The sequence below is a fragment of the Oryzias latipes genome, chromosome 20 (genome assembly GCF_053564925.1).
Source record: "Oryzias latipes strain Hd-rR chromosome 20, Olatipes_Hd-rR_3.1".
NCBI lineage: Eukaryota > Metazoa > Chordata > Actinopteri > Beloniformes > Adrianichthyidae > Oryzias > Oryzias latipes.
The window spans coordinates 23,869,625-23,887,845 of NC_136256.1; the positions used below are offsets into that span (position 1 = coordinate 23,869,625).

At 39.4% G+C, this 18,221-nt stretch overlaps 2 protein-coding genes and 1 long non-coding RNA gene across 3 annotated transcripts in view; 2 read left to right on the plus strand and 1 right to left on the minus strand.

Annotated features, from left to right (window-relative positions):
- ube3c (ubiquitin protein ligase E3C) overlaps window positions 1-11,041 on the plus strand; it is a 27,391-nt gene extending 16,350 nt beyond the window's left edge. Inside the window, exons 17-24 of the mRNA XM_004081117.5 lie at window positions 531-628; window positions 996-1,128; window positions 3,048-3,295; window positions 5,898-6,110; window positions 7,397-7,585; window positions 7,665-7,731; window positions 8,480-8,610; window positions 10,074-11,041. Of these exons, the coding sequence (XP_004081165.1) occupies window positions 531-628; window positions 996-1,128; window positions 3,048-3,295; window positions 5,898-6,110; window positions 7,397-7,585; window positions 7,665-7,731; window positions 8,480-8,610; window positions 10,074-10,244 (1,250 nt within the window). The 3' untranslated portion in view covers window positions 10,245-11,041. The remainder of the gene's footprint in view (window positions 1-530; window positions 629-995; window positions 1,129-3,047; window positions 3,296-5,897; window positions 6,111-7,396; window positions 7,586-7,664; window positions 7,732-8,479; window positions 8,611-10,073) is intronic.
- Window positions 3,564-15,039, minus strand: LOC110017261 (uncharacterized). The gene is made up of 3 exons (XR_002292610.2): window positions 14,899-15,039; window positions 4,248-4,320; window positions 3,564-3,704 (listed from the first exon to the last, which is right to left on the minus strand). It is a non-coding gene; the product is annotated as an uncharacterized LOC110017261 (long non-coding RNA).
- Window positions 14,975-18,221, plus strand: part of dnajb6b (DnaJ heat shock protein family (Hsp40) member B6b) — a 20,666-nt gene continuing 17,419 nt past the window's right edge. Inside the window, exon 1 of the mRNA XM_011488993.3 lies at window positions 14,975-15,115. The gene's annotated coding sequence lies outside the window, so the exon portion shown is untranslated. The remainder of the gene's footprint in view (window positions 15,116-18,221) is intronic.

Consider the following 18,221-nt stretch of genomic DNA (forward strand, 5'->3'; position numbering starts at 1 on the left):
CAAAAAATCACTGATATATATAATTATTATTATAATTTAAATAATATCTTTCTATTTCTATCTCTATCTCTATCTCTCTATCTATATTTTTCATTCAAATGAATAAGAAGGTGTGTCTAAACTTTATTTATATATAAATATATACACACACATTTCTTTTTACCCCAATTTTTATAGACTTGAAAAACTGTTTTCTACTTTTTTAAAAAGGAAAAACAATTTAGCTCTACTAAATACCTTTTAAGGAATTTGTTTAGTCATATGTACCAAAGTACCAAGACATCTTACCCTGAGGGTAATGTGGTGCTGTACTAATGTGAAATATTTCAATTAATCTGTTCTAAAAAGATGTAAAAAATCAAAATGCTTTGAATTTAAAGTTAACATATTGAGGGTCTTGATTTGTACAATTTAGTTTGTAAGAATGAATAGTAAATTCTTCCTTAAAGAAGTATTTAGACTGGAAATAATTTTCCTATTGGGTGTCAAACACTTTAATCGACCGATTCAACTTTGTTCCTTCTGTGCAGTTGGATTGGAGCCGCCACAGCTGTCTGTGTCTGAAGAGAGGAACTTGGCCATCCTCACAGAACTCCCTTTTGTTGTTCCCTTTGAGGAGCGAGTAAAGGTACAACCTGCCGTCACAAACACGCCTGCGACAGATGAATTCCATCTACTATGTGTTCACTAAATTAGAAGGCATCGTCTGTAATCTGTCAGATTTGAGTAATCTGCTTGGTGACAGGATCATGTACAGATTTAATCTCTGTTGCTGAAATTTGAATCGTGCTTTTATCAGAAGCAATAGACTAAGACATTTTTTATCACTTCACTTTTTTGGAAGCCTCATTTTATTATCTATAAGTTAGATTGTACCTTTTTCCAAACTGTTACCGTATTTATTAAAAAGGGAAGTAATTCAAATGTAGACCACAGTTTTATTGGTGGCAGGATTTGTTGCTGACTCTGTGACCGCGCTCACATCTGCCCTTTAGATCTTCCAGAGGCTAATCTTTGCTGACAAACGGGACGTGCAGGGCGACGGGCCCTTCTCCGATGGCATCAATGTCACCATCAGACGAAACTACATCTATGAAGATGCTTACGATAAGCTCTCTCCAGAAAATGGTAGGATTTCCTTTGCGCTGTTTTTTGCGTGAATTGCTCTTTCTGTGTCTTCGTCATAGGAAAAGCAGCAGCTGCTGCCGTTATTTCCTACTTTTATTTTACGATGGCTGCAGAGAAGAGGAGAACACTCACTGTAGTGAATGATGCTGCCGTTCATACTCTTATTAGGCTCCATTAAAATTGCACATCGGAGGATCTTGTTTATAGGTTGTATTTGTAACAAAACCAGAAACCTGGTTCTTTTATGCAGAACTGAATTTAGGAAAAGCATAATTGTGGTTCTGATTATTGTAATGGACCACATAAAAGCTGAATCAATTATTTTAAGGCACCTCTTTTGTGTTCAAATTTGAAAGGGTACTTCACTGGGAGCGACCTGATTAAGAAGAGTAGTAGGAGACCTGAGCTGAAGACATGATCTATATCATATATGTGTCTATAAGTTATAGCTGCCTTGATATATCACTGTACATGAACTGTTTTGAAAAATGAGCTTTTATTGAGTTTGATTTGAATACTTGAGAAAGGCCTTTCTTGGAAAACATTTCCTTAAAAACACAATAAAGTACCGTACATTCCGCTCATTTTCTCCGGAATAATCGATCTGTTGTTGGATGTTATTAAATATGTGTTTGCTTTGGTGGATATTCAGAATATGAAGGGTTTGCCCTCTGGCCTGATATCTTTTAGTTTTTGCATTTAAGGTAAATTCAGGCAAATGGGGCACATTTGAACACAAAATAGAGTTTTTAAATAAAGATGTTTATAAGAAGGGGGAAAGAATTCCAACATGGACCTGTTCATGGTGTGAAAAACTGTTTCCCCCTAAATCCATTAATTGTTTAGGCCAAAGTTTCATTACATTTGAGAGTTTTGAATCATGAACAACTTTTTAAAAGCATCTCAGTCAGATATAGAAGTGGTATTTCTGGTGTTGTTTGGGTTGTTGTCCTGTTGTAAATCCCAAGGGTCTTTACTTTAAGGCACTGGCCACCAACCCCTGCAGGCTGGTGCCCGTCCGTGGGGCAGTTGGTACTGGGCCACAGAGAGAAAAAAAGAAGAAACTCAACCTGCATTTTTACCATTTTATTCATATTTTGACCTGGAGGAAGTCTTATTGTGGAAAATACTGGATTCTCTCCTCCTCACACCACACAAGTCACTCGATCACTCGCGATATTTTCTTTAAGCCGCTTCACAGACAACTAGATTGAAACCCCAAAGCTAGCAAAATTAACAAAAAACAAACGTATTTGGAAGGTTTGTTTTTGCAGAAAAGAGCCAGTGAGAAACAGAACAAGTGTCGACTTATAAATAAATCTACATTTAACAGACAAAAACCAGAAGTCTTTTCCATAAATATGGATTTATTGTGACAGTTGTAGTCTGCATTCTAGGTATGGATGTTCGTTTTTTTAAATGTTGTTACTTTTACTCCTTATGCAGTGAGATTTACAGCCTTCTTGCCAGTTTATAGAAAATTTCTTCAAACTCTTTGAGATAATCAAGGTTAGGTTTCGCAGAAAACTGAGGTGAATCTTCGTCTTCTTTTTGGTTAGAGTAGTTTTGGTCTGGGTACTCTGTCATGCAAAACATATCTTTGATGGCTGAAAACGTTTGAGTGTAACAAATATGCAACAAATGAGCCATCATGTACAAACCTTTTTGCCAGATTAAATAGTGTGGAATTGATTTTATAAATGATTTTTCTAAACAATTGATGCATCAACATTATATCAAGTCCACGTGTTTTATGTTAAATGAGTATATAAACGGACTTAAAATACAACAATCAAAAATTATGTAGTGTAATCATATTTTTGATATTAATACATCGTAATGAACAATAATGAAAGGGCCCTGAATGACATCAAATATGCATTATTTTAATTCTCTCCTGATTTCTGCCTCTTTATTAGAACCAGACCTAAAGAAGAGGATTCGTGTCCACCTGCTGAACGCTCATGGTCTGGATGAGGCGGGCATCGATGGTGGTGGCATCTTTCGGGAGTTCCTCAACGAGCTCCTCAAGTCAGGTTTCAACCCCAACCAGGGCTTCTTCAAGACAACAAACGAGGGACTGTTGTATCCCAATCCTGCAGCGGAGATGCTGGTGGGAGAGTCCTTCACAAGACACTACTATTTCCTGGGCAGGATCCTCGGAAAGGTTAGCCTCCGTGCAAAAGGCAGCTTGATCATACGCCACTGGTTAAAAGATGTTTTTTGTATTACAGTAAATTCCTTCATCCTTATTTCTCTCAAAGATTTTAGAGTAAGGTCACAGACTTCTTTTGTTAATTAGCTCCGTCCTTGATGTGTTTTCACCATTGTTTGTCTGTCCTTCCCCTTCTTGGATGGGACTATTTGTTAGAGCCTTACATTTCTAAATCATCCCTAATGCATGTGGTGGGGGTTGTTTATCAAGATGGCCTCCTTATTGGGGTGTATCATCTTGGTCCAGAGAAGAATTACCTCATGACAAGTGGACGCCTCTCAATTAGGACTTCCATTAGTCGATGATTCCCTACCTCTTGTTTGTGTAGTGATTGCATTTGGCCGGCATTAAATCAGCAGGCCTACAAAGAAGAGGGCATAAATAAGCATTCAAAGCATGTGGTAATAGCATTTTGATCTGTTTTACAGTCCGGAACATCTCGGGCTCTTCTCTTACTCAGCACTAAACAGTGCTGAGTCCATTTATCAGAGCATTTGAACTCTTCTTGCATGTTTCCTCTGCAGGTGAGAAATGATCAATCAGCAGCCCCACATTGCTGTCCCTGCGGTACTATGGTACTAATGGTACGGGCAATTAGACTGAGGGAAATTAATTTGAATTTGACTTTCAATTAACCCTTCCTCAAGTTCCTCTTTCTCCATAAAAATGGACGTTTGAGTGTCCATTTGAGATGCGTATTGATATTTGTTTAGTGCCATTATTGCCTGGATAAAAGGCAACCGTTTATATGGATTGAGATTGCATCACCGCCGCTGCAGTGTGCATAGTGCACATTGCGGCTCAAAGGACACAGGAGATTAATATTCTTAATTAATGTCCGAGGCGTGCCATTGTTGTGGAGGTGATGTATTACAGGCAGGAGTGGCTTGTCCAGGGTACTCACTGAAATAGGATTGAACATCAGAATAGAGGCCGGCCATCATCCTTCTTCCTCACTGGTCCAAGCCGCTGACAAGCTGAAAGATTTAGGACACAAATTGGAAAACATGAGATAAGGTTGCTTTGCTTTTGTGGTTTCAGCATAAATTAAAAAGTTATTTTCATCAAGAAGGGATCGGACTCGTGAGTGATTCCCTCTGAGCTTCATTTCTTTCATTAGCCGATCGACTGGCACATTATTAAGAGTAAAAGGTGAGGAAGATCTCACCCCCCCTCCACTTCATCCTCATCATCAGCTTTCTCCTCTCACCGGTCCTCCTCAAGAGTTGTGTGAAGGTTGCACTTCTGATCGATTGAGATACGTTTGAAAGGCGTTATAATTTCATTGATTTTTAATGTTGTAAATTAAGAAATTTATTTGGCAGCTAACAGAATGCACCTGCTATGCCGTTGGCATTTATTCCACCTGATGGCGCCGCGATCTGCTTTAATTGCTTTGCCACTGCACTCACTTATATTAAAAGGCCCGAGCTGTGATAATTAATTCTTTCCAACCCAAGTCATTTTGGCACAATTTCTGGCAATAAACACTCATAAATAAAGGGAGTGGCGTTGAAAAAAATAAGGCTACAGGTTTTTCCATATCCTTATTGCTGCCTCTTCCCGGCACAAGTGTTATTGATAGGTTTCAAGGGGCCATGCGGCACATATGGTCTGAAACAAGCACCGGCCACTAGAGTAATGCTAAGTGGATTATTTTGCATATAAAATAGACAATGTTTGAAGTTGTGCAATTAACCTGTGTTTAGAAAATAGCTGTGATTTATGCATTCATGTGTGTTTAAGAGGCATACATTATGGAAATCCTCTGGATTTATAATCCATTTAGCTGATGCGGTCAGGGTTTTTGCGCTATCATTTATAAAGACCCGCATAATTTAACGTCTTCAATGGGCTCTTTTTCCAACTATACCAGTACATTAGCTTTGGGTTTATGAGTCACCTGCCCGGCTGCAGTTCTTAATGGTATTTAGGGTCAAGGTGAGAGTCTGCATTTGTAAAGTTTGAGTGGAGTTGAGAAGAAGCCTGTGTGTTTAAGATGGATTGTGGTTTGTGTTTTGATCCCAGTCTGATGTGGTCAGATTTATCGTCTCATCACTTTTGATGTAATGTTTTGTTATTTACGTTGTGATCAGATTTTTTTAGCATGTATGCTCATTAGCATTACATCCGCTGCTTTTCCAGGTTGTTCTCCATCTAGCCTTCATTGAAAGAGCCACTCTGATCATCTTTTGAGCTATTTTAAAAGCATTCCCACTGTTTTATTTAATTTATGATTATGACGTTTTTAAGTAAAATCAAAAAACCTGTGTTGTTTTCTTAGAAATAGTTTCTGCAGAGGGGCAGTAGTTTATTAGAAATTCCCCTCTGAGTCGTGTACCGGTAGTTTGTTTTGGTGCAGGGGTTACACCAGCTTTGATCAACTGGTGAACTGCGCATGAGTTTCTTTCTCGGGCGCATAAGAAACTAGTTCTAATTTTTTCTTTTCTTTTACTTCTATGCCCCTGTTAGGGACTTCTGTAAGGTAAAGAGTTAGATATAGACTGTTCAGTTTTCTGGACCTGCCCTCTGATGATGCTCACATTTTCCACAGGCGCTGTATGAGAACATGCTGGTAGAGTTGCCCTTTGCCAGTTTTTTCCTGTCCAAGCTTCTTGGAACCAGCGCAGATGTGGACATCCACCACCTGGCCTCCTTGGATCCAGAGATGTACCGTAACCTGCTCTTCCTGAAGAGCTACGAGGATGATGTGGAAGAGCTCGGCCTCAATTTCACAGTGGTTAACAACGACCTGGGAGAAGCTCAGGTGACTGTTGGTTGGGAGGCGGTGGGACTGGACCGAATAAACTAATGCGTATTGATTTTTCACCTCCATTTCTACTGCCATCAGCACCACAGTGAATCTGTTTGGTGTTTCGCTGCGGCGTGACTGATTCATTTCCGTCTTGATGCTCCGCTCAGCTGTGATAAAGCACGTTGCCGCTGTCTTTCTCAAGCAAGCACTGCGGTGTGAAGAGCACATAAGCTCTGTTGACCGTTCTTTCCTGATTTTCCCCCCAGAAATGCTCTGACCTCACGCCTGACAAAAGCAACCGGCAGCTCTTAAGCGCACTGCCTCTCCAAACTCACAGTGATGTCGACAAACGCCGCCAGGGCTTTAAGACACCTGCACTCTCCACTGATCCCCTGTTTGCTCAGGGCCTTAACGCGTCTTATTAGCTCTTCTCAAACAACACCTGAGCGACAATCTGCCTCTTCTGGTTCAAAATAGGCAATCGCAAACACGATAGGGAAAACAATTTGTGAAAGATTAGGCACACACCCGGGAGCAGACTGCCCTGCATTTGCCCTCCCGAGATAGCCAAGGCAAGCAAGATAACAGCAGTAATTCTCTTACATTAGCACATAATAAGAATTCACGGTGAGGCAGAAAGCGGCTGAAAGTGGTCACCTGCCGCTGAGTGAAGCACACAGCATTCAGGGAAAATCCAGAACAAAACCTCATATTAACCTGGAATGGGGATACTAAGAATCTTTTGTGAAGCTTATCGATGAGTTTTTAGGACTGCGTCAGTGGTGTGCCGAGTCATTCTTACCAGGCTTTTAGTCTTCAGTTTGTCTTGTTGTTAAACAAACAGGCTATCAGTCATCTGTTGTAACCACTCAGTTTCTGTCTGGTTTTCAAAATCTGTGTATACTTTTAAATACACTAAAATCTGGTGTGATATCAGACGGATTAGGTAAAACAATTTTAACATGTTTGGTTAAATTGATGGGAGGTCTTTATTGTTTTTTATGTCACACTGTGTGGTGTTGGCAGGATTTGAAGCAGTCACATCAGCAGTTTCAGTAGAAACTATTCTTTTGGGGGCATATAATCTCCTTTTTTTTAATTCAAACTGATTTCCTCATACAGGCACAATCAACAGGGAATTTTTTATTTTTTTTTGCCCTTTTTGTGATTGATATAAATCCATCTGCTCTAGTGGAACATCTTCATTGTGGGGTTAACTTCTGAATATAACAATATAGTAAACTAGATCAAATCTTTTCCTTAAAAAAAGTTTTTTTTAAACGGTAAATCTTTTTCAGGTGGTTGAACTGAAGCCAGGAGGCAAAGACATTCCTGTGACCACAGCAAACCGGATAGCGTACATTCATTTGGTGGCGGACTACAGGCTGAACAAACACATGAGACCTCACTGCCTGGCTTTCAGACAGGGTCTGGCCAATGTGGTCAACCTTGAGTGGCTGCGGATGTTTGATCAGCAGGAGATCCAGGTATCACGGGGCGAAACGGAAAAACTTCAAGTTCAAACATTTCTATTACTCACTGAAACTAAGGACAACATATTTACAGGTGCTGATATCTGGAGCTTATGTACCAATTAGTCTCGAAGACCTGAAAAACTTCACAAACTATTCAGGTGGGTTCTAATAATGAAGTTCTGGTGGGTGTTGGCATTTTTATTTTCTCTTAGATTTACTTAGAAAGGCTGAAATGAGTATTATGATTTTTTTTCCACATTATTGCCTTAAAGACTCACTTCAATCATCCTTTGATTTATTTCAAAAGCGTTCCCAGTGGACTTTTAATCATGATTACGCAATTTTTAGTCTTTTTTTTTTAAGTGTCATTTTCAAGAACAAACTATCTGCAGAGTGGCAGTGGTTCATTAAAAATTCTCCTCTGAGTTTTGGTGGGACCGTTGGCGTGGAGCAACCCCGCCCCCCTTTCCCTCCCCGCGGCACAGGGGAACAGGGAGCTTGTGGCTCACCCATCATATTTTCTACATCACATATACAATCTTTCTCCAACCTTTTTTTTGTCTGCTTTTGATTCACAATGATTTAAATCAAGAAATACACAGAAATGCAATTTTAAGCCTAATTTTCTCTATATATGTCCTTTGTCATCAGAAAAATGCCTCAAGAACACTAAAAATAGGATTTTCATCAAAGTGGGTCTTTAAAAGTACATTCTACTGGTGTTTAATATGTAGGGCTTTTTCTGCTTCATGCCATCTTTCTAGAAATGACAGATATGAATCTCTTTGCTGATGCTTACTTTTCAGACAGGTTAACAAAAAGAGATTCAATGTGAAGAATAGATATAGGTCAAGGAGTTGAAGTTTGAGTCAAGACTGTAAAATATATACTTTTTGTATCTTTTAGGCGGTTACTCAGCCAATCACCCGGTCATCCAGATCTTCTGGGAAGTAGTGGAAGGATTCACAGAAGAGGAAAAGCGTAAACTCTTGAGGTTTGTCACCAGCTGCTCTCGACCTCCCCTGCTTGGATTTAAGGTGAGTCTTTCTCAGGAACTTTCCTCTCTGTTTACTTGGTCCACAGACTTTACATACTTCCTGTATCGGTTGGTTTTCACAGTAAAGAGTGTTCTTTCTTAATGCTTTAGTAATGAAAATACTCTGAAGACTGATGGCAACTCTCAAAAATGATCGTTTCCCAATTAGGAGACAGCCTTATCTGAACATTCACCATTGTGTCATAGTTCATGAACCCTTCTGCTGGAAAAAGAAAAAAAAAAGCCTGTCAGCAGCTGAATTCTGTGTGGGCTTGACTGAACTCCTCGTCTGGACAAATATTGCCATTTAAAACTTGGTAGGAGGTTGAACTTTTCACCTCCTTCCTTTTGTGTCACGTGGCAGAAAACAGCTATTTCTAATTTCTTTCTACTGCTCCTTAAACGCTTGTGAATTATTGAGGCTCACTGTTCTCTGAAATGATCTTCTAATTGGAAACCATTTCCCTTCCTCACCACCTTGATTTGTGGGACACTCAAGCAGTTAGAGATGGGATAAACAGGAGCCGGCGTTCCGATTAAAGTTTCTTTTTATCACTTGATTGCTTAAATATCCTTGTTACTGTAAGTGGTTCTTAAAAATCTATAGCTGAACTGCAGTGCCGAGGGAAGGACGTTCTTCGGCTGCGTCTCTCTTGGTTTTATCAATTTGACTTTTGCGACTGGATGCGACGCCCCTCCCACTTTGGCTCGTCCCTGGGCCTGTAAGGGCGGTAATTTGTGGGCGAATGGCCCCTGACCCGGTCTCCAGTTCGAGCCAGCTTAGCTTTAATTAGCTGTCAGGAGACGGCCCAAGATTCATTAGAGGAGAAATAGCTCTGTCACGAGAAGCTATTTAAAAAAGATGATGGAAACTGTCTTTTTTTTCCCCCCTCCAGAATGATAGCCAAAGTAATGACACTTTCTCAATAAGCAACGATAGTTTAATACGGTAATTGCCAGAAAAATGGGGTCATTATAGCGAAGCCCTCGAAGAGCCATTTAATCGGATAAGTATGGCTGCTGAGCCGTACGCGCCGGCGTTGGATAGCGGGATGAAATCAGGGCGGAGTCGTTGTTTTATGATGGAAATGGTCGGTGTCACAGTCTGAAGATGAGGGGCTCTCATCAGCGGCGGGCCTTGATTTAAAAAATGCCAGATAGACAACATGAAATTACAATCCTTCATGGATTTCATCCGAGGGTCAAGCTGCTGGCCAGCCTGCCCCCCAGTACCTTTCAAACTGATTTCCTAAATTTATCCCTCTGCCATATTAGTTTCGCTCCTAATGTCTGTCTTTTAACATTTATCCCAGTGTGGAATCTGACATTTATTGCTTAATGGGGATTGGTTGTGAAATTGAGATCATCACTGACACCTGTTGCTCCCTCTCCTGCCTGCCTTTAAGCACTTGAACATGTGGTAGTTTATAAATGGCTAATCAACACCTTAACCCCTCCCAACAGGAGCTACACCCGGCCTTCTGCATTCACAACGGCGGCAGCGACCTTGAGCGTCTGCCCACCGCCAGCACCTGCATGAACCTGCTAAAGCTCCCAGAGTTCTGTGACCAGCAGTCGATGAGGAGCAAGCTTCTGTACGCCATCGAGTCTTCTGCCGGCTTCGAGCTGAGCTGAGCGGGAAGGAGCCTTCCATCTGCACACACTCCACTCCACTGAGGTGTGACGACGGAAACAAAAGAGGCTCCAAATGATTAGTTTGTGAGAAGAAGCGTGTGCCAAGCAGTGTGTGGGTGAGGAGACGCACGCCAACCGCAGACAGTCGTGAAGCAGAATTTGAGTAAAGGATTAATCCTGTTTCCCCTGAATCCCTCCAGGACTCAATTGCAGTGGATTCTTACTTTAGTGTTCTCTCACAAGGACTGATAGTTGTTTTTCACCAAAGATTTAGTGGCATTGTACGACAAAAAAACGAAAAAAACAAAACAAAAAAAAGCAATATAGCAACAAAGGGTGTCAGACTCTAAAACCACCTGGTGGTATGCCAAGGGCTGCGTAGGCAACGGAGCTTCTGTGTCCAGCTATCATCTAATGACATATAGAGTAGTTTAAATTCCTGTTTAACAGATTTCTTAAATACTATCAGTAATAACCATCATGTGTTATTTTACCGCAAGTGTGCACACATCTTCTAAAGTGTTAAAGACTGATGGACTAAACAAGCAGAGAAGACTTTATAAACATGGTCTTGTGAATATGTACATGTCATGATCGCCTTTCTTTTGTGGTTAGATTTGTTTTATTTGTACAGATTTGTTTCTCTTTCCTTTGTGTAATGAATGGAGGTCGTGTCCACACTAACAGTCTCTTTCCTGGTCAGCACATGTGTCATACGGATGAGGCCTGTCGGACTTGCAACGGTGAAAATCAAAGACTTTATGGAGATAAATAAAAATCCCACTTTTCTGTTTTCATTTTTCTCTCCATTAGTCTTCCTGTTGCTTGTAATTTACAGTAATGACCGAGGCATAAAACGGTGCTTTGCGGGGAAATCTCGGCTGCAGTTTTACGGCCTCTGACATATAATTAAAGAAACATCCAGTTAAGAAACACTGAGCAGAACTATTCTGGCCTTGAGATGCATTATCGGGCCGAGCACAAATTAAGATTGTGTGCGTTTATCGTAAATCACGCTGCCCTCGGATGCCGTGCCGTCGAGGGGGGGAAAGATATCTTTCCTGCTTTTTGGACCGAGTCCATCTCACCACCCTCTTCTCTTCACTCTCGTGCCGGAGCAAAGAACCCCACACTCAGCTCGGCCAGGGAGAGCTCATAGTAGTAATTGGGTCTTAAAAACCAGACTTGTCATTGAAATGAGGGATTCATCTCAATTACTCAGAGATTTATTAAAGACTATTACCCTGTGATGGATTGTAACTGACAACGTTAATGCAGGACGTTATGAATCATCTTCAGAGCATTGTATGCTTTAGCTTGCTCTTTGGGTTTTTAAGGGCTAATTGAGGCTTTTAGGCTTGTTTATCTTGCTGCAAGGAAAAGAACTATCAATAAGCACTAGAGTCTGATGGGGAACTGTAGCATGTGCCTGCAATGTTGATTATTTTATCAAGTCATTAACAGGTTTTGTTAGACAAATCAGAATAGAGGAAAAAATATAAAAGAACAGCACACCCAAAACTTTTACTGTATGTTAGCGCCATCTAGTGGCAGCTAGTGACACACAAGGAACAAAACATACCAGTACACTCCTCGCAATAGTCAAAAGTGGGTATTTCCACCATATGATCCAATGACAGCTGGACAGTGACGTCTTGTGCGTCTTTCTAGCCTCCTGATGTTGTTCTGAGGCGTTCCAGTCTTCCACAAGTGCTACATGCAGTTCTGCCAGGACACTTGGGGTTTGATCATCCAGTCTCTGCTACAGCTGGTCCCAGACGTGCTCTATAGGGGTTCAGGTCAGGGGACACTGCCGGTCACACCATAGAAGTCACTCCCACTTCCTGAAATCCAGCTGTGACAATTCTTGCGCCATGTGGGGAAGCATGATCATCCATGAACAGAGAGCTGGGGGTGTGCTGGTGGAATTGGAGGATGATGATGGGTTCTGTGATGAAAGACCATGCAGGGACTGGACCATCTACAATAACCAAATTGGTTTTGTCTTGCGTGGTGATCCCTGCTCAGACCTCCTGGGGACCTTGTTAACGTATCGCTCACCTCGCCATCTTCAGTAACGCAGACGACCATCATTTCTGTGCACATGAACAGGACGGTAGACCATTATCCAGGTCACACCGTCTTGCAAATGTTCACAGCAGTGTTTCGGCATTAGTGGAGTCACCTGCAAATTCGCCTGGCATTCAAGCCAAAGCAGTGGAGTCGGTTGTAAATGGTTTGTGTGGCATTTTCTAAACCACGTCCGAGTGCAGACGTCCTTAGGTTCTGGTCATGGTTGCGGTCTGTCACGGGTGGGGCTCCACCCCTCAGTCTGTCACAAACTCTGCCAGTAGTTCTGTCTTGAAGCAGGTAACGCAGGAACGCCGGCTCACCTGCAACCATCTGACTGCCTACTGCCAACCCAAAGACGCTTGCCCAGGTGGTGCTGCTCGTCGGTGAGTGATGTGTGTTCATGGCTGTTAGAATGATGGTCAAGGAATGACTTAATGGCTAAATCCGCTTTTAAATGCCCACAGAACGTTGAAACTGATGTTGCATTGAAAGGGTTTTTCTATTAGAATTTTGTTGGTTTGGGCCCAAATAAAGTAAAAATAAATAAAGTAAGACACACTGAACACAAGGAGACCATTATGTGGAAACCACTAAATGCGGTTTGTCTATCATCCCAATATAATTGCCTCCCTATCCTGAACATCTATAAAGTGAAACAAACACAGTGTAGATAACATCCATTGAATTTTTTCCACAATACCCTAACTCATAGTGAGAAGTGTGAGTGCTTTTTGCTTTTTAATTTTGAGAAAACCGCCTGAAATTATGACTTCCTGACGGACAGAAACATGAAGTCCACCACTTGGATAGACTGACATGGAAGCACTTTGCTAAAAAATAAACACAGACTTTAATAAAATAATGTGACATGGCTTTTTTTATTCAACTTTTTTACACTTTATTGGATTAGGCAAAATTAAACAATTGACTGAATTTATTGTTTATTTAAAAAAAAAATCACAATTAGATTTTCTGCATTCTGAAGTCTCACCAGTCAGATAAACGGATGCATTTAGATAGGCATTAACTTTATGATGTGTGCATTGACCTGTCCATGGTCTATATTTCTGTGATGCCTTCTGGTCAATGAGTCTAAATTACATACTGACTGCCCATAATGTCTACAATAACTAATAGCTGTAAGTTTCCTTGGGCCCTTCATAGTTGGCAAGCTCTCTGGCAGGATCTTACTGCAAAAACGACCTTCATTTTTCTTTTAAATGGATTCCAGCCTGCCATTTCATTCTCTGTTTAACTCCAAACGGCAGTGACCCGCATTGGCTTCTTTGGGTTAGGACGAGTTCAGCCAAAAAGAAATGTTACAAGACCAGTTTCAACACAATACTACCTTTGCAAGGTTTTTCCTGCTCTGCAGGTTGCACGGTGGATGTGGGTCGTGTTGTGCGATAGGGGGCGCACATTAATGGCGCGTGACAACAGTTTCTGTTATTATCAAAATCCACCTGGTTTATCAAGTCTGTCTGAACTGCAGACAGACAGATCTACGCTGCTCTGAAGACCCTTCCGCTTGAGGATTTTTGTTTGTGCTGCACGTCACCATGACGGCGGGTCACGGGACTCACGAGCCTTTCACAAACGTTCGTCTCAGAAACCCTGTCATGTGGCGCATTCAAATGTCGCTCGTAAAAGTCCACAGGTCCGCACTTCTCAAATAAAGCCTATTTAAGGGGGTTTATATCAAGCAATAACACTAAACAAAGTACATTTGATATTTAGTTTAACTATTTTCAAGCAGGTGCTTTTCTGTTATTAAGAATGTGTAGTAAAATATATTTAGGAAACTACCTGAAAAACCGACTTTCTGAAGGACACGCAATTAAAATACACGGATATTTATTGTTTAACGGAATCCGGTCAAAACTAGGATAAATTTTAATTTTCTTTTTATAAATTAATATTTTAAGATGTGAGGGAATATAAAAGAAGGAAATATTGGCATTTAAACATGTAACTAAACTAGGAGCAATTAATACGTTTAAAAAATGATTATATAGTTTTTATAAAAGTTTTTTCCCCTAATGTTTTCCCAAAACTTTCTTACAAAAATTTTATTTTATTTCGCCAATTACGCTTGGGGATTAAATGTATACATATTTAAACATATATATTGTTTTTATCTGTTGTACTAGAGCTTTTTTGTATTCAATGAATACTAATCTGAATTTTTATCTCAAATGTTTTACAGAAATTGATTAGAATTCAGATTTCTTCCCTGTAATCTGAATTTTTGCTGTGTTTAAACCAGTTAGTGTGATAACTGGTTTGTTTTTCACACAAAAACACCACAATGATTTATTAAAACCACCAGTGGTCTTTTTCTTTTTAATTGAGAATAAGTTAGGGACAACCATTGCCTATAAAAGATAACCCTAACCCTCTCCTTAGGATTTCTCAATGGAACAATTATGGCCTACTTTTAATTTTTTTTTAATAAATCATCAGTTCTTTTGCTTCCTTGATGACCGACATAAAATACCCCTTATTCCTCCTGTGCAGATGTTCATCACTGTTAATCAAGTGCTTAATGAATCAGCACAAAACACATGTGGGTGGAAAATACCTGGAAGATTAGTCGCAGCCCTTTGAGCTAGTTAGAGTTTCCGATTTCCGTTGGCATTGAATGCATCAGCCACAGTAGGGGGCAAGGCCAGAGAGAAGCTACAGCAGCATCGGAAACCAGCCGGGTTTTTTAGAAACGAACCCTGCGAGAGGAGAAGAAGGACGCGGCGACAGCGAGAGGACGTCAGGGCAACGCAGAGGACACTTTCCCCTCCGGGGTAAGCAGCGTTCCAGGGCACCGGGAAAACTCAAACGCCTCTCGGCGGGAAATACTAGTTTCAGTTCGCCGACATTAACGGTAAAAAACGACCCTTTGAAATTGAAGGACTCTAAGTTACAGTGATGCTCCGATAGCGGTTGGTTAAAATTAACTATCATACGTTAACTTAGCGAAGTTATTTCCTTACGTCGGCACAGCTGTATTAAGTAACTGATGATATTTAAGCTAATCGAGTTTTTAACCGGTCGTAATATGGCTTTAAAAACAAATATATTAGTTCCTGACGAACTACAAATGTAATCAGTTCAAATGCAGAGTCTGTACTTTTGCAACTTTAGATATTAGCCTAGGCGAATTATTAATCAATATGCTCATATTAAAATCCTTATGTAAGCGCTCGTGAGTTACTAGCTACTAAAACATGCGCACTTAACGTAAAGATGACACTAAACTTTTAACTTTCCCCTCCTTTTTTTGTTCCCGAATATAGTTTTGTTGTATAAAGTTATTTATTTTTAAGATTATTTCATAAAAATAAATAAAGCATATTTAGCTTTAAGCTTTTCTGGAAGTTTCTCCGCATTTGATTGGTTGTTTTCACAAGTTATTTTTCCAGCTCCTGCCTCTGATTGGTCAGTTGATGCTAGCGTTTAGAAAATGCACATAACAACCCCTGTTCTTTTTTTTTCAGTTTCTTTTCACACCTGGGAATTTTTATCAACACTAGTTTGTTTAAACACTTTATGAAACAATTACGTTTTTTTCCCCATCTCATAAATTGGCATGAGTTTGGACTTACACACTTTTATGTCCAACTTTAAAAAATAAAAAATAAAATAAGATAAAGATGGTATTTATACATTTTTTTATGTCATTTGGACTTATTTTACTAAACCATAACCTCCTTTTTAATAATTAATACTTGAAAAAATGTGATGTTTTCAGTATTATTTGAAATAGTAGCTTTTAACTCTGAATTAATTAAGCTGTCCATAGATTTATCAATTAAATCCTATTTTAAACAATACATTTTTAGTATTTTGTAATGGAAAAAAGTCTTAATTGAGTTTTTGATGCTTCTTGCTGATTATTATACTTTTTTCGAAATCTAAAATAATTTTTAGTTGTTGATGGGGTTCTTTTAGAAAAAAAAAGATCTATAAAAAAAAATTCCCTGAATATAAACATGGTACTGGTCCATATTCTAATGGTTTTTATGTGGAGCGTTGTTTATTTTAATAATTTGCTACATACTAATTTGCAAAAATCCACAACTAAATAGAGATTTTTGTTTTTCAGCCTTATAGGGTAACGTCTATTAACTTGATAGTTCCTGAGTAGGTTAAAATAAAGAAAAATTAAGATTTAAATCAAACTAAATGTTAATAGTGATATTAAATAGAGTATAGATTTGAGTCTTTATTCTTATTTAAAACAAACTATACAGTTATTGTTACTTCCAGTGCTAAATTCTACAAAATAAAAAAGCAAATGCTTTGTTGACAAAACGCTGTTGGACAACACATTTACTTAACTTGAAGTTGTGCAGAACATCAACGTTTTAAAAGTAAAGTTCCAGCTCATTGTGTAGGTTGGTTATCTCCAACTGTATATAGATGTGAGTTATGCAATCAGGCTTAAAAAGCAGCATGAAAGAAAGCTGATATGTTGGGTCTGAATACTTTAACCTGTAATATGACACAACTGCACTGTGATCAGTGCCACTATCTGAGAGTGTTGCTTCTTTACATTGCAGAATGGATCATTCAAGTTACTGTTCTTTAGTTTCCTGGTTGGTTTCACCAATGTTGATAGTCTTAATATATAAACTTCAGCTTCCTGATAGACAAAAATATCTATAAAAATACACAGAAAGGGCAGCATGTATAATTTTTGGGGGGATTTATTTTTTTGTACTATTAGAAAAGATGTTAGATTTGAATTAAAAGTAGATGATGGGATTGAAAAATCGGGATAAGTATTAATGCACTTCATGGAATTTACCCCAAAGTTTTCCACACTGCAAGAGCATGACTAACAACTGATCAGTGCAATTCTGGGGTAATGTTGGAAGATTACACACAACTTGGAAACAATTCACCTGCTGGAACCTTAAATGGCTTAATATTTTAGTATTCATCGCTGGACTCAATTCTGTGATTTACCAGTGAAGGAATTTGACTTTTAATCTCACTCATCCCCATTTACGTAACAGCACAGCTCCAAGGGAAAGCTTATTTGGCACACCACTGCATCAGTTTCTTTTAATCTTTTACTGCTCAATTTAAAGGAAATATCTGTTGGTTTCATGTTTTTTATTCTGTGTAACATCAAAAACTTAAGCATTACCTCCGTATTAATGTTATTTTGTTATGACTGTTCTTAAAGTCCTCATTTTTATGATGTCCTAATATTTTTTTACCTCAGAATGGCCCGATTGTGTCAAAATCCTTCACAACTTCTCATTTGGCCCTTCCTGATCTCACCTTCATATTGACGGGCTGACAAAAGCTTTGAGGAGGTTTTATTTTTATTTGTGCGCATGCCTGCCCGCATGTGCGCGTCGGCGCAGCAGATCTAACTCTAGACATGATATGTTCCGCTTGTGGTTTATTTCAGGATGTAGAACAGAGCTCGCTTTTGTTTAGGTAAACAGATCATGGGAAAAGGGGAATTTAGTGCACTGAACTGCCAGTGGATGATCAACTTTTAACAGGGTGGATGATCAACTTTTAACAGGGTGGATGAAGAATGAGTCTGCAGCCAACTGAGATGTTTTGGAATAGTTTAAATGTCATTTTAGTTTTAAATAACTTTTGTGTCTTGTTTGTGTAGCGTGTTAAAATGGTACACATCTGCTTTCCAGTTTAAAGTTTCAGTGAAACTTTGAGGAAGTGAACACACAAAGAAGTCTGTTTTTGATGGAAAAACAGTCAAACTTTATTCTTAATCAACTCTGGCAGAATGAATTGCTTTTAAGAAAAGCCTTAACCCTGAAAAAGTGATGCCAAAATAAAAAAAAAGCTAATTTTTTTTAATGTAATTACTAAAGTTTGGGAGCCTCACAGCCTGTAAAGAGCTGTCTTGTCTTTTTTAAGTAAAAC